A 20,335-nucleotide genomic window follows, 5' to 3' on the forward strand; every position below is an offset into this window, starting at 1 on the left:
CATTTCTCCTTTGATTTTGGGGCCAAATTATATAAAGAAAGATCATTCTTGAGGAGCTGTCCCTAGTGCCAGACTCATCAACCATAAGCACTATAAGTACACCACCCGTTGCGTAATATCCAATGTTGCCTCCACTTAAAGCACAGCAATCACAAGCGAAAATCCTCACTGAAGAAAGCGATGTAAAGCATCAATAGCATGCATGCTCTTTACAGGGTCCCACGTCGAGTGCGACTGCAAGGTGCAGAAGGATCTTCTGCCCTATGTACAAAGTCTTGAAGTGTCATATCAGCTCGAATCTGACATTTTGGACTTCATGCCCCAGCTTGCTTGGCCACAAGAAATATTTATTTAGAACCACTGCCACCAGGGTGAAAAATGTCCTCTACCATTGTTTTAATCTGATTTCCAACACGATGAGCATTCTGTTTGAGAGCAGCAGCCACCAAACCTGCACTGCGAACAAACCTGCCACACTCCACAGAAGGACTTTTACTAAGTGCCAACTGACTCACTAAAGCACTTCGAGCTCAAAATTGTACTGGTGGGCACAAACAAAGCTACTTAACTTCTGACACTTAACCACCGGGCATGTCGCTCCTTTAAAGGAGTCTAAAAGAGTCGAAACATACATGCGTGCACATACATACATTCCCTTGTACCGAATGAATGCAAACTACACTCCTGCAAAATGTGAATGCTTCTAATTGAGAAGGCTCAGAGAGGACCAGCAATGTACTTTGTACCAAAATCTTCAGGCGTCACTCCTTTGACCGGATTTGGAGGCCGTAGCTGTGTTGCGGGTCTTGGCATAGCATGTCCACCTAGAATGTCATAATCGGTAGCAATTCAGTATTTTTAGAGTGCCAACTGTATAATCAGACATCCAACCACAATCAAAGGTTATCGCAAACCAGCCAACTTTTGCAGTTTAAGCTTTTCTTCAGTGTCCATGCTTTACATCAGCTGTTTTAATGTACAGCGGTATAAAGGAGAGTAAAAAATTTGGCCCCTGAAATCTTTCGACATACCATGAAGAAATCAAAACCATTATAGAAAGGAGTGAATCTTACTCAAGTGTACACATTGGCACAAAAACAATAAAGTAAACGTTCAAGAGAGAAATATTAGACAGTGGATGCATTTAGACAAAAATATAATTCAGTCACACAAAGAAAAGAGACTCTCTATATCAATATAATATGAGATCTAGGTTTTAATCCTGACTTTAACTGCTTTCAAGACAATAGCCTTACCTTCGTTACTCCCCTGTTTGCTCTGGTCCAGCTGTCGTTTGGTGGCACCTTTAACCTCTATCATCTGTAAAACACAACTCATGTCGCATAAGCAAGGGGTGTTTGGGCATATGCGCGAGTGTGCAACTGTGTGTGTGCACGCGTGCGTGGTGCGTGTGTGTGTGTGTGTGTGTGTGTGTGTGTGTGTGTGTGTGTGTGTGTGTGTGTGTGTGTGTGTGTGTGTGTGTGTGTGTGTGTGTGTGAGAGAGAGAGAGAGAGAGAGAGAGAGAGAGAGAGAGAGTCTTCTAGACGTCGAATTCGGCCTAGGACACAATGGGGTACATGCGTGTGTCCTCTGGGTTTCCAGCAAAAAGGACAAAAGTGCAGAAAATGAACCTGGACTGACATAGGAGTGTATGTATATGTATATAGGGGGTGAAGGGGATGGAGCTCTAACTCTGATGGATCTGGAGATATATGCATAGGGAACTACGACCATGATATGCAAAAGGCTAGCCAAATCCATCCAATACCAAACAGAGGGTGTAGTATGGCATGCATAGGAGAGTAGGGAGCGAAGAGTCCACGCAGTATAACAGCAGGGCCTAAGAAGGCCCGCTCTATCTCCCTCTCTCTAGTCTAAGCATTGTATCCTCACATTCAAGGACAAAGAGGAGCAAACGAAGCTGTTATGCCAATCCCGCCTTCTCAAAAGGAAGAAAGCTTTGTAGAGCCAAAAAATTGACCATTAATCAGCTCAAGGCTAAGGCAAGAGAACTCAAGAAGATGCACGATGCTCGTAAAGAAGGCAAATGGGCAGTCTATCGAGGCGGTAAAACCATCAATCAAGAATTCTGATCTCCCAAACCAGTCCCCCTCCCCACCTAATCCCCCCTAAGCTCTTTCCTTTTCCTTTTCTTTCCCTCTGTTTTATCCCTTGACGGACCCTCAGTCCTTAACTGATATGTATCCCACACTCTCAACTCGACGAAGCAGTTGTAATGTTTTGGTCTCGGTCCCTTAAGTCATATCTGACCTCCGTGGACGATAATTCAATCTCTCTCTCTCTCTCTCTCTCTCTCTCTCTCTCTCTCTCACACACACACACACACACAAACAAAATAGAGTTATATTATTATTGGCACTAGGTAAGGGCATTCCAATTTCCAATGAACAATTGTGGTCTTGGCACACATTGCCCCAAATCTCTCTAAAAAATATGGACTTTCCTATTGACAATTTGTGCTCTCTTTCCAAATCTCCGGCAGTGCCTTCTTTCCTTGGACGCCTTGTTTGAAATAGAATAGATCTGTTTTGAACTTGTTTTGGTGCCGATTTGAGATTACTTGATTTTGGTTTGATGTTGGTTTCAACGATTTGTGATTTACTCTTGGCTCGAGCTTTCCCGAGAGGAGCATTGAAGAGAAAATTTGTGCTTGACGATGTCTGAATATCTTAGGCTCAGGCTTTCTTGGGAAGAGTGTTCATATTAGTTGTAGAACCTCTGAACGACGTAGACTAGTGGTTTGGGGAGCGTTTAGTTGTGAGCTAGAAACCTCTGAACGACGCATGCGGTGGTATGGGAAGTGTTTGGAGCCTCCAAACGACCCATGCGGTGTACTTGGAGCCTCCAAACGACCCAGGTTGCGGTCTGGGGAGCATTTGGTTATAGCAGTCCTCAATATCTCATGGCCCGAACCTTTTTAGCTTATTTGCAGGGGAGTGATGAGGTAGTCGTTGAATATTTCATGCCAAAGACCGATTGTTTGGGGAGAGACGCTCTACAAATCTGGTATTGCATGTATGCCAGAGGCCTCCTCCAAGGCTCATATTTCAAGGCCCCAGGCCCAAAAAGCATCAAATACACAATCTAGTGCCCAAAGGCACTTTCGTGGTGGCCCAAACCTACCACTTCAGCATCCGTGATTTGCGGCACGTTTTGTGGACCAGCCAACCATGTCATCACTTCGTCAATAAGTCTTTAGCAGGCCCTTTTTGTTGCCACGTCATCACTTTGGTGCATCATCACTCGATGATATATAACCCCCCCCCCCAAAGAAGAGTTATCGTCCTCGATTATGCCTACAATACAAACATAGGATATAAAAAATAGCTTGGTAGGCACTGACTCTACGCACACATGCATTTGACTGCATTTATCTTGCACTCACACAAAGACTTAAGTTGCTGAACATTCACATCATTATTACCATCGAGATCTCACATCTAGAGCATGTTGATCTTTTCACAGATGTCTTGATCTACTAAATCTCATTACTATCATATTTTCATCACCCTTTGAGGTGAACTGATAAAATGTTGCAGACATTTCATCTTTCAGACACATACTCAACAAACAAAACAAATGAGAGGGCACATGGAACAAGTTCTTTCAATTTTCAATGTACATGTATCATAAAGCCATTCCATAGAGTACTTCCAACCTGTCAGCACCCCTATAATCTTAGGGAGAAGGTAGTTTGACTTAAATCCATCGAGGCAATCTGTGACAAAAGAGGGCTCCCCTCGTGTGCAGCACACACGACACCAGATTCAACCCGTTGATTCGATGTGCATTTCTCGAATAGTCCGAGCTAAACCAAAGCGTCAAGGTATAGCTCTAAGAATTGAGGATGATCTGCTAGGTCCTCCTCCTCCAACCACTTTGCATCAAGAGCCGGATAATTCCTTAACTTGACCAAATATCGGCGGACCAGCTTACCTTTTATTGTTGTTGTCTGAGTCGGGTAGGGCACGCCCGACCGCTCTCCTCATACACCAAAAAAGTATACAAGAAGAACGACCAGGACTATGCACCCAGAAACAGAAGGCAGACGCTTTTGTCACTAGTTTCCTCTGGACTACGAGGCCAGAATTATCTACACTCTTAGAGCCATGACTATTCCCTTGAGAGACCCATTTCGCCAACTTGATTTGGGCGTGACAGCGACCAAGTACCTCTGTTCAGAGGCGCAGGTACTGCGGGACTTGCTTCGGTCTTCCCTTTGGAGTTGCCTCCTCCAGGTAACTTATCGCTCACCTCACTAAACTGCCTTTGTAACCCGACGGTTTTCCCCTAGGAAATGCCATACCCGCTTGGAAGGGCGTCGGCTCACAGGTGGCGTCCGTTGAGGTTGGTGGTGTCTCTCTTTTGCAGCTCCCAACCCCTTTTAGGTGAAGTTGACCCCCCCGGGGGGGAATGGCACTTGGGTGCTCTTGTAGCTTACCCTTTACTTACCTTTCCTTGTGTGCTAGGACCTATTCTGGTTTTCTTTTGGTGGAAGTGCCTATCTTTAAGAGGCTGCGGTCATTCTCTCTCCACTCAACTTGCGAGGGCACTTTTTACTCTCTTTAGGAGAGGTTTTTTTCCTGGTTTTTAGTTTTTACAGTTTGTCCCTATGGCTACTTTTATACAGTACTTACAGTTCCCAGTTTTGTTACCTTCGGGCTAGCTTTGTAACCAATGATGTGCTTGCTCTCAGAATTGGCACCATTCGGGGCATTCTGAGATTTAAGTATTAGAAATCAGCCTCTTTCTGTATGTACATATACATCTGCGGCAATTTCCGTAGGATGCCCACACTTCGAGTGCTATTGGAGGTGAGAGACAAGAGACGGTTGAGTCGCTTCTCACTAGAGATTTAGAGACATAGAGAGACACTCTTCCTATCACCAACTCACACGAGTGGCGGCTAACGGTCTCAGCTGACGGACTTCTTTCGTAGAGCTGCCCCAGTTTCACCCTCTGACACCCAGAGAGGGGTCACATTACAGCAGGCAGAGAGTGTTCGAGCTGTAGACACTCGAGAGCAACAGCATGCCAGGCCCAGAGAGTACATCAAGGGCCGGATCTGACTATGACATGAGTGGGTGGAACACGTCTATGTGTGTCCTTTATCCAAGAAATGGTTTCGGTTGATGTGGATGGGTTGAAGAATGTCGTTGAGCTTGGTGATTGCATCTTCAAGTGTGTCCTCATCGGTGCACCATGATGTGTGGAGCCCCCGATTCTGACTTTAAGACCTAAAGATTCTTGTATTCTGCTTTCTTGTAAGGCCGCGTGTATCATGGTGTCGATCTTCTTATGTGTCACCTCGTCAACTTCCTTTTGAACTGCCTTGACTGTCTCTGTGAGGGAGGCTTCGACTGCGTTTGTTATTGCAAGTAGAGCTTGGCTCTCTACTACCTTCTTGTCCTCAAGCTTATGCACTCGATGCTTGAGTGTTTCATTCTCCTTGATGAGCTCTTAAATTTGAGCCTCCAAAGCTATGATCCGTGCATCTTGGCTGGCAAGGGGGTCCTTCCTTGGTGTAGCTGCCATCGCAAGAAAGCTCTTGCGTGTGGGGATTGGGGTACCAAGGGAAGACATTGTCTTTGTCTGAACTGATAATCTGCCTGCAAGTTTATTCTCAACTCAAGTGCTAGATTGCTTGGTTCACCACCCGTTTAATTGGGGGGGGGGGGGGGGGGGGGGGGGGGGGGGGGGGGGGGGGGGGGGGGGGGGGGGGGGGGGGGAGAGAGAGAGAGAGAGAGAGAGAGAGAGAGAGAGAGAGAGAGAGAGCACGAGATAGCGCTGCAAGTCAGAACTCCGGGTCGGTCAGTGAAGAAAGTCGTTGCAGAGTCGAATCTGTTCGTGCAGAGGCAGTTCGAGGTCGGCCAGTGCAGAGGTACGTGAGCCTGCGGAGGACGATCGGTGCATGAGCACGACACGGGCAAGGCTATTTGCTTGGAGGGCGGACTGTGTTTTCATGCCCCCCCCTCCCCCCCCAAGGGCAGCCCCTTGCACAGGGGTAGGCTGAGGGAGGACGACAACGAGGCGGTAGGGTTACTTAAGTAGAATGAGGAGGCAACCAAGATGAACACCCTTAACATAAAATAATGGCAAAAATGGGGGGACAATATACCGCAATACTCAAAGCTGTTTGAGGGCAATACTGATCCTAGGAAATATACCCAACAATGGAAGACATCCCTAGCTCATAATCCCTATAACACCAATCTGTTGAAATTTTTTTAATTCTCCTAGGCAGGTAATGGGTTTCATTCAATGGTTTCCAAGACTTGCTTTGTTAGCTTCAATTACATTGAATTGGATTTGACCCAAAACTAAAGGTCGCAAAGAACCTTTGAAACCAACTTAAGGTTTTCTATAGTACATACTAAAGGTCACAAGAACCTTTCAAACCAACTTACTTCAGGTGCATTTGCATTTAAGTGCTTATTTCCATTCGATCTAGTGCCAAATCTGACAAATTCAATTGAATCTTTTGTTTGTTTGTGATTTTCTGGGTTATTTGAATGCAATTGTTCATTGAACTTAAAACACCTTTCTCAACAGGAGACACTCCAAACAGCTTTACAGTACTCTCTTTTCAAGCGCACCTTGAGGATGTTGATGCCGATGCCAAATTGGTGTCCCCCACTTTCTAGCCAAACAAAGAAGCCATTGGAGCCCTCAAGTCTAAGCACTTTATCTAAACACATATGCTAAGGATTTTTTTTTTAAAGGGAATGCAGCATAGATTTGAGCAAGTGAAGAACATATGCGAGGAAGATGAGAGTAAACAGGATGCAACACACATGCAGGAGACCTCTATAGGAGGTGTAAGTAATGGATGGACAAATGCTCAAGATTGGGTGGAGAAGCAAGCTCTACACAAGATGAAGATATGTTGAGAAGTACTATCTTAAGCTCAATCCCACCAAAAAAAATGCAAATAGACTGCTAATGTTCCATGGCAAGCAGCTAGCACTCAAACTCGTGCTAATGAAGCTTTACGGGAAGCTTCAATGAAAAATGAGAGCCGCCCATATCAGTTTTTGCACGAACGGCGAGGCTCTAGAGGTCCTTTTCATGATGATGTTCCAAAGAATTTTTTGGACACTTCAGGACAAAAAAAAAAAAGTTGACCTTACAGACAATAGACATCAAGGGGAATTGGGACAGCAAGCAAAGATAGAGCAGCTAGAGAAAGATTTGAAAGAGCACAAGGACGGTTCCACAAGAGAGAATGGCAAGAGTACCCTTCACTCATGTGCAGATAGAGATGCCATAGCTAACCTGAGGAAGGAGCTTTGCCTCATCTTAGACGAGATCCGTCAGCTTTATATACCTTCATAAGTTCAGAATAGTCTGAATGCACGAATTATAAGAGGGAATAAAGCACTCATAAAACAATAAAAGCAAGGGACACAAGAAAAGAAAAGAAAAACAAAACAAACAAACAAACTAACTAAATCACTTAGTTTGCTACGAAACAAAACTAAATAAAACAAAACATTATTAACTTAAAAATGTTCTTAGAAAAGGCATGTGTAAAATAAGATGACGCAACTTACTTGGCTTAAAACAAGTACTCAACTTTAAGCAAAAGAAGGATAAGACATCTTAAAAACTTAATCCTAGAAATCAAACTTCACACAACAACTTCTAACGGAACACATTCTTAAGTCCTCAGGTAAGCTAAATACGAAATCGAAAAATGAATACTCTACAAACCTACGAAGAGCAAAGAACCAAACTTGACAATATGTGATCTCAACTTCGTTGCTTGTCCAAACAGGAAGAATAGGATTATCACCTTTATCATGCATAGCTTGGACAACAGCTATGACATCCCTGCTCACGTCGTCAGTGCCCAAGAGTAGGTGCAGGTTTGTATAGAGGTCATTCATGCTTTGAACGTACTCTACAAAACCAACGAGCTGAGTTTCTATCACCCTCCGGAGGTGATGGGCATACTCAGCCATGATAAAGGCTAGCATTTGTCAAGCTATAGTAAAAATACTAGACGTGCTAAAGATCAAAACAACAACATAAGGTGATATTAAGTCAAACAATAAGTGGGCTTTTTAGCTCCCCACTTCTATTGAATTTACTACTGATTATCTTAAACATTCCAAAGGAAGAAACATTAAAAATAAACTTACTACGATGCAAAAATGAACAAACGTTTTTCATGATTCTCTTGAATGAGTATCCTTTTTCAACTAGTAAAGAAATAAGATGGCAAGATTGAACAACAAAAGTAGATTTACTAGAACAAAGACGAGAAAATCTAAATAGTTGAGAGCAAATGACACCGTACTTAGCTGAAAGAGAAATGTTCGAAGAAATGCGAGGCATACGGATGATTATAAGATTGGCATATTCTGGTTCAAGGCGCTTATCATAGATATCTACTTCTAATCCCAAGGGAGTCTGAAAAATCTTAAGGTCTAAAAATGCACAACAATCACTATTTGTGGTACAGTTAAGTTCACAAAACTCCTTGGGATAAATTCCTCCGCCTACAAAACTCGAATTCAAGTACATAAAATCTTGAAAAGAAGGAACGTCAGGGACAAAAAGATCATCTTCAAAGCGTCTTACATTGCATAACTTGTGCAAAAATATTGGGCAAGTGTTAGCAAGGACAAGACGCTCCATAAAATCAAACTCATAGGTAAAAAGATAGAAATTAGCAAGAAAAACAGCACAATTGGTGCCCATAGGGATACCAATTGTTTGCTTGAAAAGAGAGTCAATGATGGTTATATATAAATTGTCCAAAAGAAAATCTAACCAAGATATGATGTCAATGGCATCTACAATCCTGGTGAATCTCTTTCTTTCTTTGTCTACATCTACATTCTTATTTTTCAGCCATAAGAAGTCAAAGTTCAAGGCTGACTTTTCTACTAGCAATGCCTTGTACATATCCTTCTCAAGCTTGTACGCAAAAACTTTTGAAATAAGAGACTTGACTCTAAATTAAGGTCCTTCAAATTTAGCTTTGTGTATAGCGTTGTAAAGTCAAAAGTTTGGAGACATAAAGGAGAAGATTTCTCCTTAAGGCTTCTTGAAGAGTTCAAAAACTTTAAAACAGGAATCACACCTACTGAATCATTTAAAATCCAACTTGAATCGGTAGGTACGTCTGCTTCCTTTAGCATATTTTTCCACAATTCATTTACGCTAGGTAAAATGGCTTTGAAACAATAACTACGCCATTTGGAAACTTCGGTCAAAGAGGTGTTACAAGAAGCAACTATAAATCTAGGCTTTACAGGGTTCTTGTGGAACTTCCAAATGGTATATAAAAAAGGTAATTTAGGTTGGCACTTGAAACCAAAAGACTTACAAAAGTCTTGATGTTTCAAGATAACCTCTTGCATTGAAAGATCACAATCATTGTAAGTCTGAGAGTTTACTTCACCTAACAAGCATTCTAAATAGAACTTTTTGTACGTAACAACAAAGTTATTAGAGCACTTATCTACATACGAGATTACAAAATCACGATGAAATTTCCTCAGAGCATCACAATCAGAAGAAGATAAGCTATTCCTTCCTGAAGAAACGTTTCGAGAGCAAGATGCTAATTTCAAAGAAGCTTTCTTGAGGATTACAGACTTCCAATGGATAAAAATACCTTGAACTCCTAAAGACTCCTCAAACCTTACTACGAAAGTAGAAATTCCTTTTTCTATGGCTTTGAGAAGGCAAGAGTCGTTTGAGGAAGGGAGCATATATTTAGTACCTCTTGAGAAAAGGTCTTTCAAGGAATTCGAAGGAAGGATAGAACAATTGGCAGTAACAGCATGACCCAAAGCTCCATTTAAATAAGATCCGTCAGCTTTCACAAGGCAGAGATGAGATAAGAGAGCAAGCTGGGAAGCTTACAAAGGTTGCAAGGGAGACCAAAGAAAGTCTTAACAGACAGCAAAGTGTTATTGTAAGCGAGAGTGAAGTACTCACTGCCGCCCAAGAAGAAGCCAATGAGCATACAGTTCTCTCTCTCATCTCCTAACTCTTGACTCTCGAGTTGCATTTGCAAATGTAGTGTGCAGGAAGCTTAGGCTGAATAGGGTGCCTCTTGTTGGCAGCTGCACGAAGTGATCTACTTCTCTAGTTGCCTTGTGCACAAAGTGCTCAACGCAATGCCAACAATAACCCCGCCACCCCCCCCTTCTCTCTCTCTCTCTCTCTCTCTCTCTCTCTCTCTCTCTCTCTCTCTCTCTCTCTCTCAGCAAAGGGATTGGAAGCGCACGCGTAATTTCTCAAAATAGTAAGTGCCATATAGGCGAGCAAAAAATGAGGCCACACTTTTGTAGTAAATCATCAAATCGTTGCTATAGCAACTCCCTCCAGCAGTGCCAACAAATTCCAAACAATATTTCAAACAAAATCTTTCAAGCAAAATTTCAAGCAGAGGACTATTATTCTTGCAAAGAGTGGATGTCTAGCTCTATGCTCCCAAATGCTTCCAAATGCATGTTTCTAGCACTTATCACTTGACATCTGCACATAAGTAACAAGAGCTTCCAAAAACATAAAATTTTAAACATGCTAAAATATTATGGAAAAATATAATTTGTTGCTGAAAACCCTAATTTTTTTAAAATTGTCAGAATCAAAATCCGATCGCGTTGAGGCATAGGGCTCATCGAGAGAATCAACTTTGACTTCTGATGCATATCCAAATTCTCAACCGTTGGAGAGATTTTTAAAGGCCTCTGCAACACACAAACAGATTGAAAAGCAAGTTTTTAGAGCTTTTTAGGGTAAAGCGAACTCCTGTTTCTTCTTCTCCTCCTCTTGTCGTTTCTTCTTCATCCCACTCCATAGCTTCCATCTGCACGTTGACCTAGTACCAGTTTCGCAAAGGAAAAAAACGTGTAGAATCTCGAAGCGCCATCTTGTTGGAGTTCAGGTATCTCTCTTGGCTCATCCACTCGGCCCCAGTTTCTCCCAGGGACAGGTGCTAGGGAGTGAGAGTTGTTTTGTGGCTGTGCCCGACCAGTGTGAGGTAGGTTTATCATGTCGGGTTGTGTCTAGCCATGTTTAGCCTTCGGTTTTGGCTCTGTTCCATGGCCATTAGGCTCCTGCACTGCAGGGTGAGTATTTTTCCCATCCCTGCCGGTATTTTTCCCTAGGCATCTGCTGCCTCTTCACCCTATTTTCGCTATTTCCCCCATTTTATGCATGGTCATGATGGTTGGTTGGCTGGCCGGCTGACCCTTGTTGGGTATATAGGTTAAGGTAGGAGCGCTTGGGGAGAGTAGTGTGTGCAGGCTTTGGGCACACGGTGCCCCTAGGGGGCAGCCCATAGAGGTGCAGTGGGCACAGAAACCCTAGTGTTTTTCCCATGCAACCCAACATTTTTCTCTCCCGACCAAAGGGCAACACTCAGCCCTAGCGTTTTTGGTGGCCAGCGGTAGCAGTGCTCGGAGATCATCTCTACGATGCAATACCATCTCAAGGCAACCTATCAGTGACCCTTGTGACCATGCAATGGCAGGTTTCCTCAACCGAGATCTAGATCCACATCTAGAACTAGCCAGGTGGAGATGCAATACTCACGTCACCCATCAGGTGATGCATGACGAATGCTGGGGTACAGGCACATGTGCCTTGCCCGGCCGCCCAAGCTACGGGTGCCCGTCCACTGATACCTTATTCTTGTGTACATATTGTAAGGTGCAGCGGAAGTGAATGTTAAACTTTGCTCAAGATGAGTGCTCTGAACTATGCTCAAGGGTTCCTTTTACTTACGGAAGGGAGAGCCTTCCGTTCCTTTAGTGAGAGAGTGCAATGGACACAAACAAAGTGAATTGACACTGTGAATGAAGGTGCTAAGACTGAGAGGTAGAGAGAGAAGAATACGACACCAGAATATTGTCAAACCCTCCTCCGAAGACCCCACTCTCTATGGCAAGAGTGGTCTACTATTGATTGCACAAATCTCTACAATGCTTTGGACTTGCCGACGATGTCGGCGACGATGAGGACGACGACGAGACAGACTGAAATCTGAAAACGCTAAGGGCTGAAATCTGCAAATCTTTATCTGCTGAATTCTAACTCTATGTCGGTGACGACGGCGATGACGACGATGCAACAACGACGCGCTGAAAACGCAGATGCTGAAATCTGCGTTTTCCGGGCTGAATCTGCAAACTACGCTGGATCTGACCATGCGGCGAGGATCTGTTGTGGGAAGGTGAGATCTACGAGGTTTGGGACTTCTACTGCGGGATCTGACTGCTGAAAACTGAAAACGCTCATGTATGGGCTGATTCTGTCGCGAAAATCTGCAAAAACGTTGAGGTCTCAGGCTGATGCAAAAACACTAGGGCTGAAAACTGTCTCCTTGCAAAAACGCTATGGCTTTTGCTGGTTCTGCTGTCGTCGGGACTAATCTGCAATGCAAAACGCCAGGGCTGATCTTAATCTGCTATTGCCAAGCTGCTACAATTGCAAAAACGCTCGCTCATCTTGGTTCTTGATGGAAAACGCTAGCCTTGCTGCTGTGTTGCAAAAACGCTAGAGCATCCTGGGGGTCCTGCTGAGAAGTTGCCTGTTGAGCAAGTGCTCCTGCTACCTCTTCTGCCAGAAAGTGCTAGCGCTAGGTTTGTTGATATACTTGCTTAGCAAAATTGCCCTACCTAGTTTCCAACAAAAGTCACTTAAAATAATAAGTGAAAAATATCAAAAATAGGGAAAATAGGTCTATGCACTGTAAAAATGCTACTGATGGGTTTTGATGGAAATCTGATGGTCATGTTGTGTGCAACCGGAGGATATGCATCTACTCTAAGTGTCTGGACATGCACGGTCTGCAAACAAACTCACGAAAGTGCCAGATCACTTCCTAAGCAAACTCAATTGAACCCATGTGAAACCGGCCTGTTCAATCCGAAAAGGGCGGTAGACTTTACTTTAAACCTTGATTTAGCTTTCACCCATTATTAGTCGTCTATTTTACCTGTACTTTCAAGACACAACAAAGGGGAGAGGGATACAGGCTGCTAGATTGCACCTGTATGAGTAGACAGACACCAGATTGGCCCCTAACTTAGGCGCCCCTTTCGGTATTTCTTTATTGTTCAAAAGAGGGAATAAACGCTGTGGTTCCCTACAAGCTGCCCCGCACAAACTCGGCTGAATTTCCACTGTTCCAGCCTGATTTCGGCAGCATAACTGTACTAGAACCCTTCACAGTCAGTATTCCCACGCATTGGCCGACTTTCCCGACGCATACGGGCACTTTACAAAACCTGGCGAGAATCTGCAGCACGCTGAATTCTCTGTTTTCAGCCCTGAAAATGCGCCAGATCACCTGTACAGCGGTCCCCTTGCGTCCCCGAACCTCCTGGGGGTATTAGGGTCCGTTTAGGGCCAAAACCCTAAACCTGCAAAAATACACAGCAGGCTGTAATTCACTGTTTCGGGCTCCGTTCCGCGTGCCGGTCGCATCCCTAGCAAGTCCTCGAGCTCCCGCACCTGTAGGGCTACTTGCCCTTTGAATCGGACGAGATTTCTGGCGTGAAACCTCTCCGAATTCACCTGTACCTGCGGGGGGATTAGCCGCTAGCTAATCCAGTACCTGTGCAAGAGGCTCTTGCCTCGGCAATCGCGCATGAACCCACACAACTGTACATTGGTCAAATGAAGAGCCCACTAGAGGGGCATAACATACTGCCAAAGGGGAGAGAGAGGGCAGTGCGTAGCGTGCAGGGCATCACTCCTGGCACCGCACTGTGCATAAGAGGGAAAGCAAGCACTCCATAGCTCTTAACCTGTGACAGAGACTTGCAAAAATGAGCCTCCCAGCTATAAATCACGTTTTTGCCTTCTCTATAAGTAGTAAACTGGCCTCAGAGTGCCAAGTGTCACTCATTTGTGCATTTTCCCGCTTTAGACCCTCGGGTCTAAAAATATCTCACCTGCAGCCTCTGTTGACTTGGCCACAGAGTAACAAAATGATCCCCATGTCAAACTGCACGTAATGACGCGAAGACATTTTCAGGTCCCAAAATAGCAGTTCCCTAAATTTTAGGAGATGCTGCCATTATGTCTTTCTAGGTCATCCGACCCTCTTTGTACACTGTGGCCACATCCAAAACTGAAATGTAGCCTCTGTAGCAAAGGATTCCACTTTGGCTAGTCAATGACCCCACTTGGCTAACCATAGTCCTTGTCCAACCTTAGTGCTCTCTTGCCCTCAGGCCTGGACTCCCTCTGGACAGTTCCACACTAGCTATGCAATGCAGGGCAGTTAGATTTCCCGAGGGGTGTTTCCAAAAGGTGAAAGTAAATAGATAATAAGAAAGAAATCAACAAAAAGGATAGATAGTAGTCACACGCTGGTGACATACCCCCCTCTTGAAATCTCAAACGTCCTCGTTTGCATCTATGTCGTCCATGCTTACTGTCAACACTGATGTATTCAACACCTGTCGACACATATACGACACATACATGCTCATTGTCAACCCTGGTGTATTCAACACCTCGTCGACTCATGTATTGCCTGCGTGTGAACCCTGTCCCAATGACATAGTGGTAGCTTCGCACTCTGCCATTGTTTTGAGTCACTAACTTTCCAATGACAAAATGGTAGCTGCACATTTTGCCACTGTCTTATAGTACACGTTGGATCCCGTAACACTTTCGAGCATACCCAAACCGACAGTTTAAGAATGCAGTTACACATGTACTCCTGAATAGAAGCAACCATTGTATCCTTGACAAACTGACAAGAAATACTCACTTCTATAGCACTAACCAAACTTTTGGACATTCCATAAGAGCAATTGCCAAACTGACAATCTGTACAGCTCTAACATTCATGTAACAGGTATTTCATTTGAGCTCACTTTAAATACCATGTACATCATTTGTTTCAGAAGCCATTGTCACACTGACAATGCATGTAGCTTTGAAACTCAAGGGGTCAAGGTAGGTTGCAAATCGAAGGCTTCCAGGTAAAGTGATAACACAGTTGGTGACTCTGCAAGTTCACCTTCTTCCATCCACTTAGCATCCATTGGTGGATAGTTTCTGAACTTTACCAAGTAACGCCTAGCAACCTTGCCTTTCACTTTCCTTTCTTTGTGTGCCAAAATCTGTTCAGGGACCAAGATCTCGTCAAGTTCCTCGACTTCCGGCTGATCTTCAGCTGGCATATCTTCTGGCACATCACCCACATAGGGTCTGAGAAGACTCACATGAAACGCATTGTGAATCTTCCAACTGTCAGGCAATTTCAGCCTATATGCAACATCACTGATTATGTCGCATACTTGAAAAGGCCCATAGTAACGCATGCTGAGCTTTGGAAAGAGTCTTTCCTTGCCCTTCATCTTCTTTAACCTTGCCTTTTCAAACCGTAGAAGCACCCAATCACCAAGTGAATATACCACTTCACGACGGTGACGATCAGCTGCTTTCTTTTGCTTTGCCTGAGTCCTTTCTAAGGCCACTTTGACCTTCTTGTACATTTCATCCATGTCTTGAACATACTTATCTGCTTCAAATATCTTGTCCTTTGTATGCAGTATGGGAGGAACTTTCTTGCCACCTTCAACTATCTCAAAAGGTGCCTTGCCAGTTGATGAATGCACTGTATTATTGTATGCATACTCCACCAATGGCAAATACTGCTCCCACTTTCCTTTATGCTCTGACACATAGCACTTCAGCAGATCTAGGACAGTAGAATTTGCCTCTTCTGACTGCCCATCTGTTTGAGGATGAAATGACGAAGAGAATTTGAGCGTGGTGCCCATATTCTCAAACAAGCCTCTCCAAAACAAACTTGTCATGCGTGGATCACGGTCGCTAATAATCGACTGTGGCATGCCATGATACTTGAAAATATTGCTCATAAACAAGCGTGCCATCTGATCTGGCTTTATCTTCTTCCTGACAGGAATAAAATGAGCCTGTTTGCTGAATCTGCAAATAATGGTCCAAATACCATCATTTCCTGTCTGCGTTCTTGGAAGATCAAAGATAAAATCCATAGCAATACTTTCCCATGGTTTATCTGGAATAGGTAGTGGTTGCAATAACCCTGGTGCCTTTTGCCTGTCAAACTTGACCTTTTGGCATATTAGGCATTCTCGCACAAAGGCATCCACATCCCTTCTCAATGTAGGCCAATAGAAGAATGTCTCAACCGCTTTCACTGTAGCATCGATACCACGATGCCCTGCATACGGTGGGACATGACTCTCTTCCATAACTTTGTGTCGCAATGGCTTTGTGACACACAATCTGCCATGCATCATCATGAACCCGTCTTTAAGAAGATAGTGTTCATGACGTTGTCCATCCATTAGTTGCTCGAAGACCCTTGCAAAATCTTCATCATTTGCATACTGTTCTCTCATATCATCAAGTTCATGATGATAAGGAATCGACACAGCTGAAATTTGTGGCTTTCTTGACAAGGCATCAGCCACAACGTTCTTCTTGCCTTCCACATGCACAATCTGAAAATGGAACATGGACAAGATATTTGCCCATCGCATATGCTTCTCAGATAACTTTGTCTGTGTCAAGAAGTATCGCAAGGTCTGATGGTCCGTTTGGACAACGAAATCTGCACCTAGCAGGTAGTGTTTCCAACTTAAGAGCGCATGAATCACAGCCAGTAACTCTTTCTCATAGACCTGCATGGTCATCTCTGGCCCTTGCAAAATTCTGCTCTCATAGGCTACTACCCTGCCATCTTGCATTAGCACAGCACCAATGCTACTACCGCAGGCATCACATTGGACCACAAATGACTTCCTAAGATCTGGCAACACAATGACTGGATCCGAAGTCATCTTTTCCTTTAAGAGATTAAAAGCTAAAATCTCTTTTTGTGTCCATCTAAAGGTGGCTGCCTTCTTTTGAAGAGCATGTAAAGGTGAAGCAATCTCAGCGAAATTTCGGATAAACCGTCTGTAATAGGAGCATAGTCCCAAAAAGCTTCGGACATCATGCACCGTCTTCAAATTTGGCCATGACTTGATCGCTTCAACTTTTGCAGGATCCATTCTGACACCATCCTTTGAGACAATGTGTCCCAGAAAGTGAATCTCTTCCAGAAAAAACTCACTTTTCTTTGCATTGATGAGCAACCTATGACTGCGTAGCTCTTTGAACACAATGGCCAAGTGATGCCTATGCTCCTCTTCATTCTTTGAATAGACTATCATGTCATCAAAGAACGTACCAACAAACTGCTGGTGTGGACGGAAAATTCTGTCCATCATCCTATTAAACGTAGCAGGAGCATTTGTGAGACCAAAGGGCATCACTAAAAATTCGTAAAGGCCAAACGTTGTTCTAAAAGCAGTCTTGTGCACATCCTCTGATCTAATGCGGATCTGATGATACCCACTCTTTAGATCTATCCTGCTAAACATAGCTGCTCCTTCTAATTTGTCCATAATATCATCAATTCTAGGTATAGGGAACCTATTCTTGATGGTATTCTTGTTCAGTGCACGGTAGTCGATGCACATACGCCATGAGCCATCTTTTTTCTGCACCAACAATACTGGAGAACAGAATGGAGATGAACTGGGCTGAATCAGCCCTTTTTCTAACAGCTCCTGTACTTGGCCCATTATCTCTTTCTGCTGAGCCGCACTAACCCTGTACGGAGGCTTATTTGGTGGGCTACAGCCTGGCACCAAATCTATCGCATGGTCCTCGGGTCTCTCTGGCGGTAGTTGAGACGGTAATGAATCGGAAAAACAGTCACTATACTGTTGTAAAAACATTGACCTTTCTTTATCTAGCACAGATAAATTTGATTCATCACAATCTGACACTTCACGTGCAAAAACCAAGTACGCAGAAAGATGCTTTTTCATTACAGAAGTAATAGCAGAAGCTGATACAGTAGGAATAGACTCCCCTTTAAGCTTTACATCCAGAATGTGAGTCTTTCCCCTGCTCTGTACAGTGATCTTTTTGTTGTAGGCATCCATGATTCCCTGTACACGAAATAACCAAGGAATACCTAACAACACATCACATCCGTCCAGTGGCATGATGTAAAATTCTTCAGCATCTACATAGGACTGGATATGTAGACGCAACTTTCCAATGATGGGTGTCACAGCCTCTGTATGGCCAGGACATGCCAAACCTGCCTCTGCTGTATACCCCATCTCTTCAGGTCTGATTCCCAACTTTGAAGCCAATTCTGGGGAAATGAAGTTGGCTTTGGCACCTGGATCAAAGAAGATAAGCACTGTTTGATCCCTAACCTTTCCCCATGCTCTGCAAAGCTCACTTGCATCTGAATTTGGCTTGTCGCCCACCATATCTGGCACTAGACCAGCCATGGGCTTCTTTCCCTTCCTGTCCTCCTTGTCTTCAGAATCAGCTGGCCTTTTCTTTGTAGGACAGTTGTAAGCAATGTGGCCAGGTTGCTCACATATAAAGCATTTGTTCTCTGTCCTCAGGACCTTCTTTTGCTCTTCTGACTTGCGAGGAAAACGTCTTTTCCATTTCTTTGCTGGTCCTTTTTCTGATTCAGCCGTAGCTTTGTCTTTCCCTGCGTTGGCCGACTCCTGAGTCCCTTTAGGAGCCTCATTGGGAACGTGCTTCTTGGCTGAATTTTTCTTGCCTGATCCTGCCTTGACGCCAGTGTTAAATTCACAATCTTCTCCCTTGAGCAAACCATTGCCAGTGTTTGCTACCTCGATGAGCTGCGTCAAAGTAGTGACTTTGGTCTTTGTGCAGTATTTTCTCAATCCTTTGGGTAGGCCACAACAGTATTTTTCTATCTGTTCTGTCAATGGCACAAACCTATAGGAAGTTACTGGAAGTAGAGCTTTCCAAAACTTCCGATTGTAATCATCCAGATTTCTGCAAGTGGCAGCATTAAGCTGGTGCCATTCTGTCATGACATCTGCTTCGAAATCATCAGATAACCATGCTGCTGCAAAAATCTGCTTGAAGTAAATCCATGTGGACGGAGCTTGCCCTTGAAGCAATAAAGTTGTCCACCATTGTCCCGCATTCCCTGTCAAGAAAGTGGCTGCCTTGCGGACCTTTGAAGCCTCTGTAAAGTTTCCCCCTGCATAGGCCTTATCAAACTGCTGGAGGAATGAAAGAGCCTTCTTCCTGTCATCAAACCCTGTAAAGGTCGTGAATGACACACCTTTGCCACCTTCTTTGTACGGAGTTGGCCTCTCCAGCGGCGTTAAATTGTCATATGGAAGTGACTGAAACATGGGAACACTATTAGGGTTCATCTGTGTTCCTTGGCCGCTATTAACTTGACCTGGAAATGCCATATTTGGCTGCTGATTTGTAATTCCAGCCATGCCAAAATTTGCTTGTGGCATCCCAAATTGTCCCTGAGTGCTTTGAAACCCTGGTTGCATACCCATGACACTGTACATGGGGTTAGGCATCATCGTTTGAGCACCCGCAAACACTGTTCCTGGCGTATAAAACTGATTTCCAGGTGCATGACCAGCCATGCTTTGGAATACGGATCCACCTCCAAAATAGCCAGGGTGTACTGAAGGTGGTGGGAAGACCTGTTGCATAGCCTGTAAGTTGCTTCCCTGCCCATTAGAACCAGGTATAGGCTGCTGAAAGATGGCGGGCTGAATTGGTACAGCTTGAAAAACTGGCATCTCAGCCACCTGTTCTTGCACCTTAGACATAAGTTGTGGAGACTGCATATTCTCCGTCAAGTGTACAGGTGTTTCCATTGACTGTGCGGTATGAATCACCTGTGCTCGAGCCTTAACAGGCTTTTGAATATGATCCAGTGACCCAACTTGCTGAGACGGAACAGGAGGTTGCAGAAAGGCTAAAAACCTCGGATTCTGCATTACTTGTGTGAACATAGCCACAGCAGTAACCAACTGGGTCCTGAATATATCATCATCAGTCTGTGGTGGTCTTGAGGACTCACCCACTTCATGTGTCTGTTGACCCTGTGAAGAGGAAACCTCTTCAGTCACATCATCTGGTCTGTCAGCCATAATTACAATTCCCTGTGTCTGGTCTATGATCCCTGTGTCTTCAAGCCCAAAACTGACCAAGGCTCACTTCTATGGGAAAAAGTGATTTAATCCCGTCGATGGAACCATGAAACCGGCCTGTTCAATCCGAAAAGGGCGGTAGACTTTACTTTAAACCTTGATTTAGCTTTCACCCATTATTAGTCGTCTATTTTACCTGTACTTTCAAGACACAACAAAGGGGAGAGGGATACAGGCTGCTAGATTGCACCTGTATGAGTAGACAGACACCAGATTGGCCCCTAACTTAGGCGCCCCTTTCGGTATTTCTTTATTGTTCAAAA

The 20,335-nt window shown here is 44.1% G+C and overlaps 1 protein-coding gene across 2 annotated transcripts in view; it reads right to left on the reverse strand.

The window, feature by feature from the left end:
* Positions 1-209: 209 nt before the first annotated feature.
* The window catches only part of LOC147429060 (altered inheritance of mitochondria protein), a 38,222-nt gene continuing 18,096 nt past the window's right edge, over positions 210-20,335 (reverse strand). Inside the window, exons 3-5 of one of the 2 annotated variants that reach the window (XM_086495330.1) lie at positions 1,257-1,320; positions 740-824; positions 210-468 (exon numbers count right to left, since the gene is read on the reverse strand). In XM_086495330.1, the coding sequence (XP_086351456.1) occupies positions 348-468; positions 740-824; positions 1,257-1,320 (270 nt within the window). In that variant the 3' untranslated portion in view covers positions 210-347. The remainder of the gene's footprint in view (positions 469-739; positions 825-1,256; positions 1,321-20,335) is intronic. The other variant, XM_086495331.1, reaches the window with a different exon arrangement.

The sequence above is a fragment of the Adiantum capillus-veneris genome, chromosome 22, assembly GCF_014529385.1.
Source record: "Adiantum capillus-veneris isolate H3 chromosome 22, ASM1452938v2, whole genome shotgun sequence".
NCBI classification, from domain to species: domain Eukaryota; kingdom Viridiplantae; phylum Streptophyta; class Polypodiopsida; order Polypodiales; family Pteridaceae; genus Adiantum; species Adiantum capillus-veneris.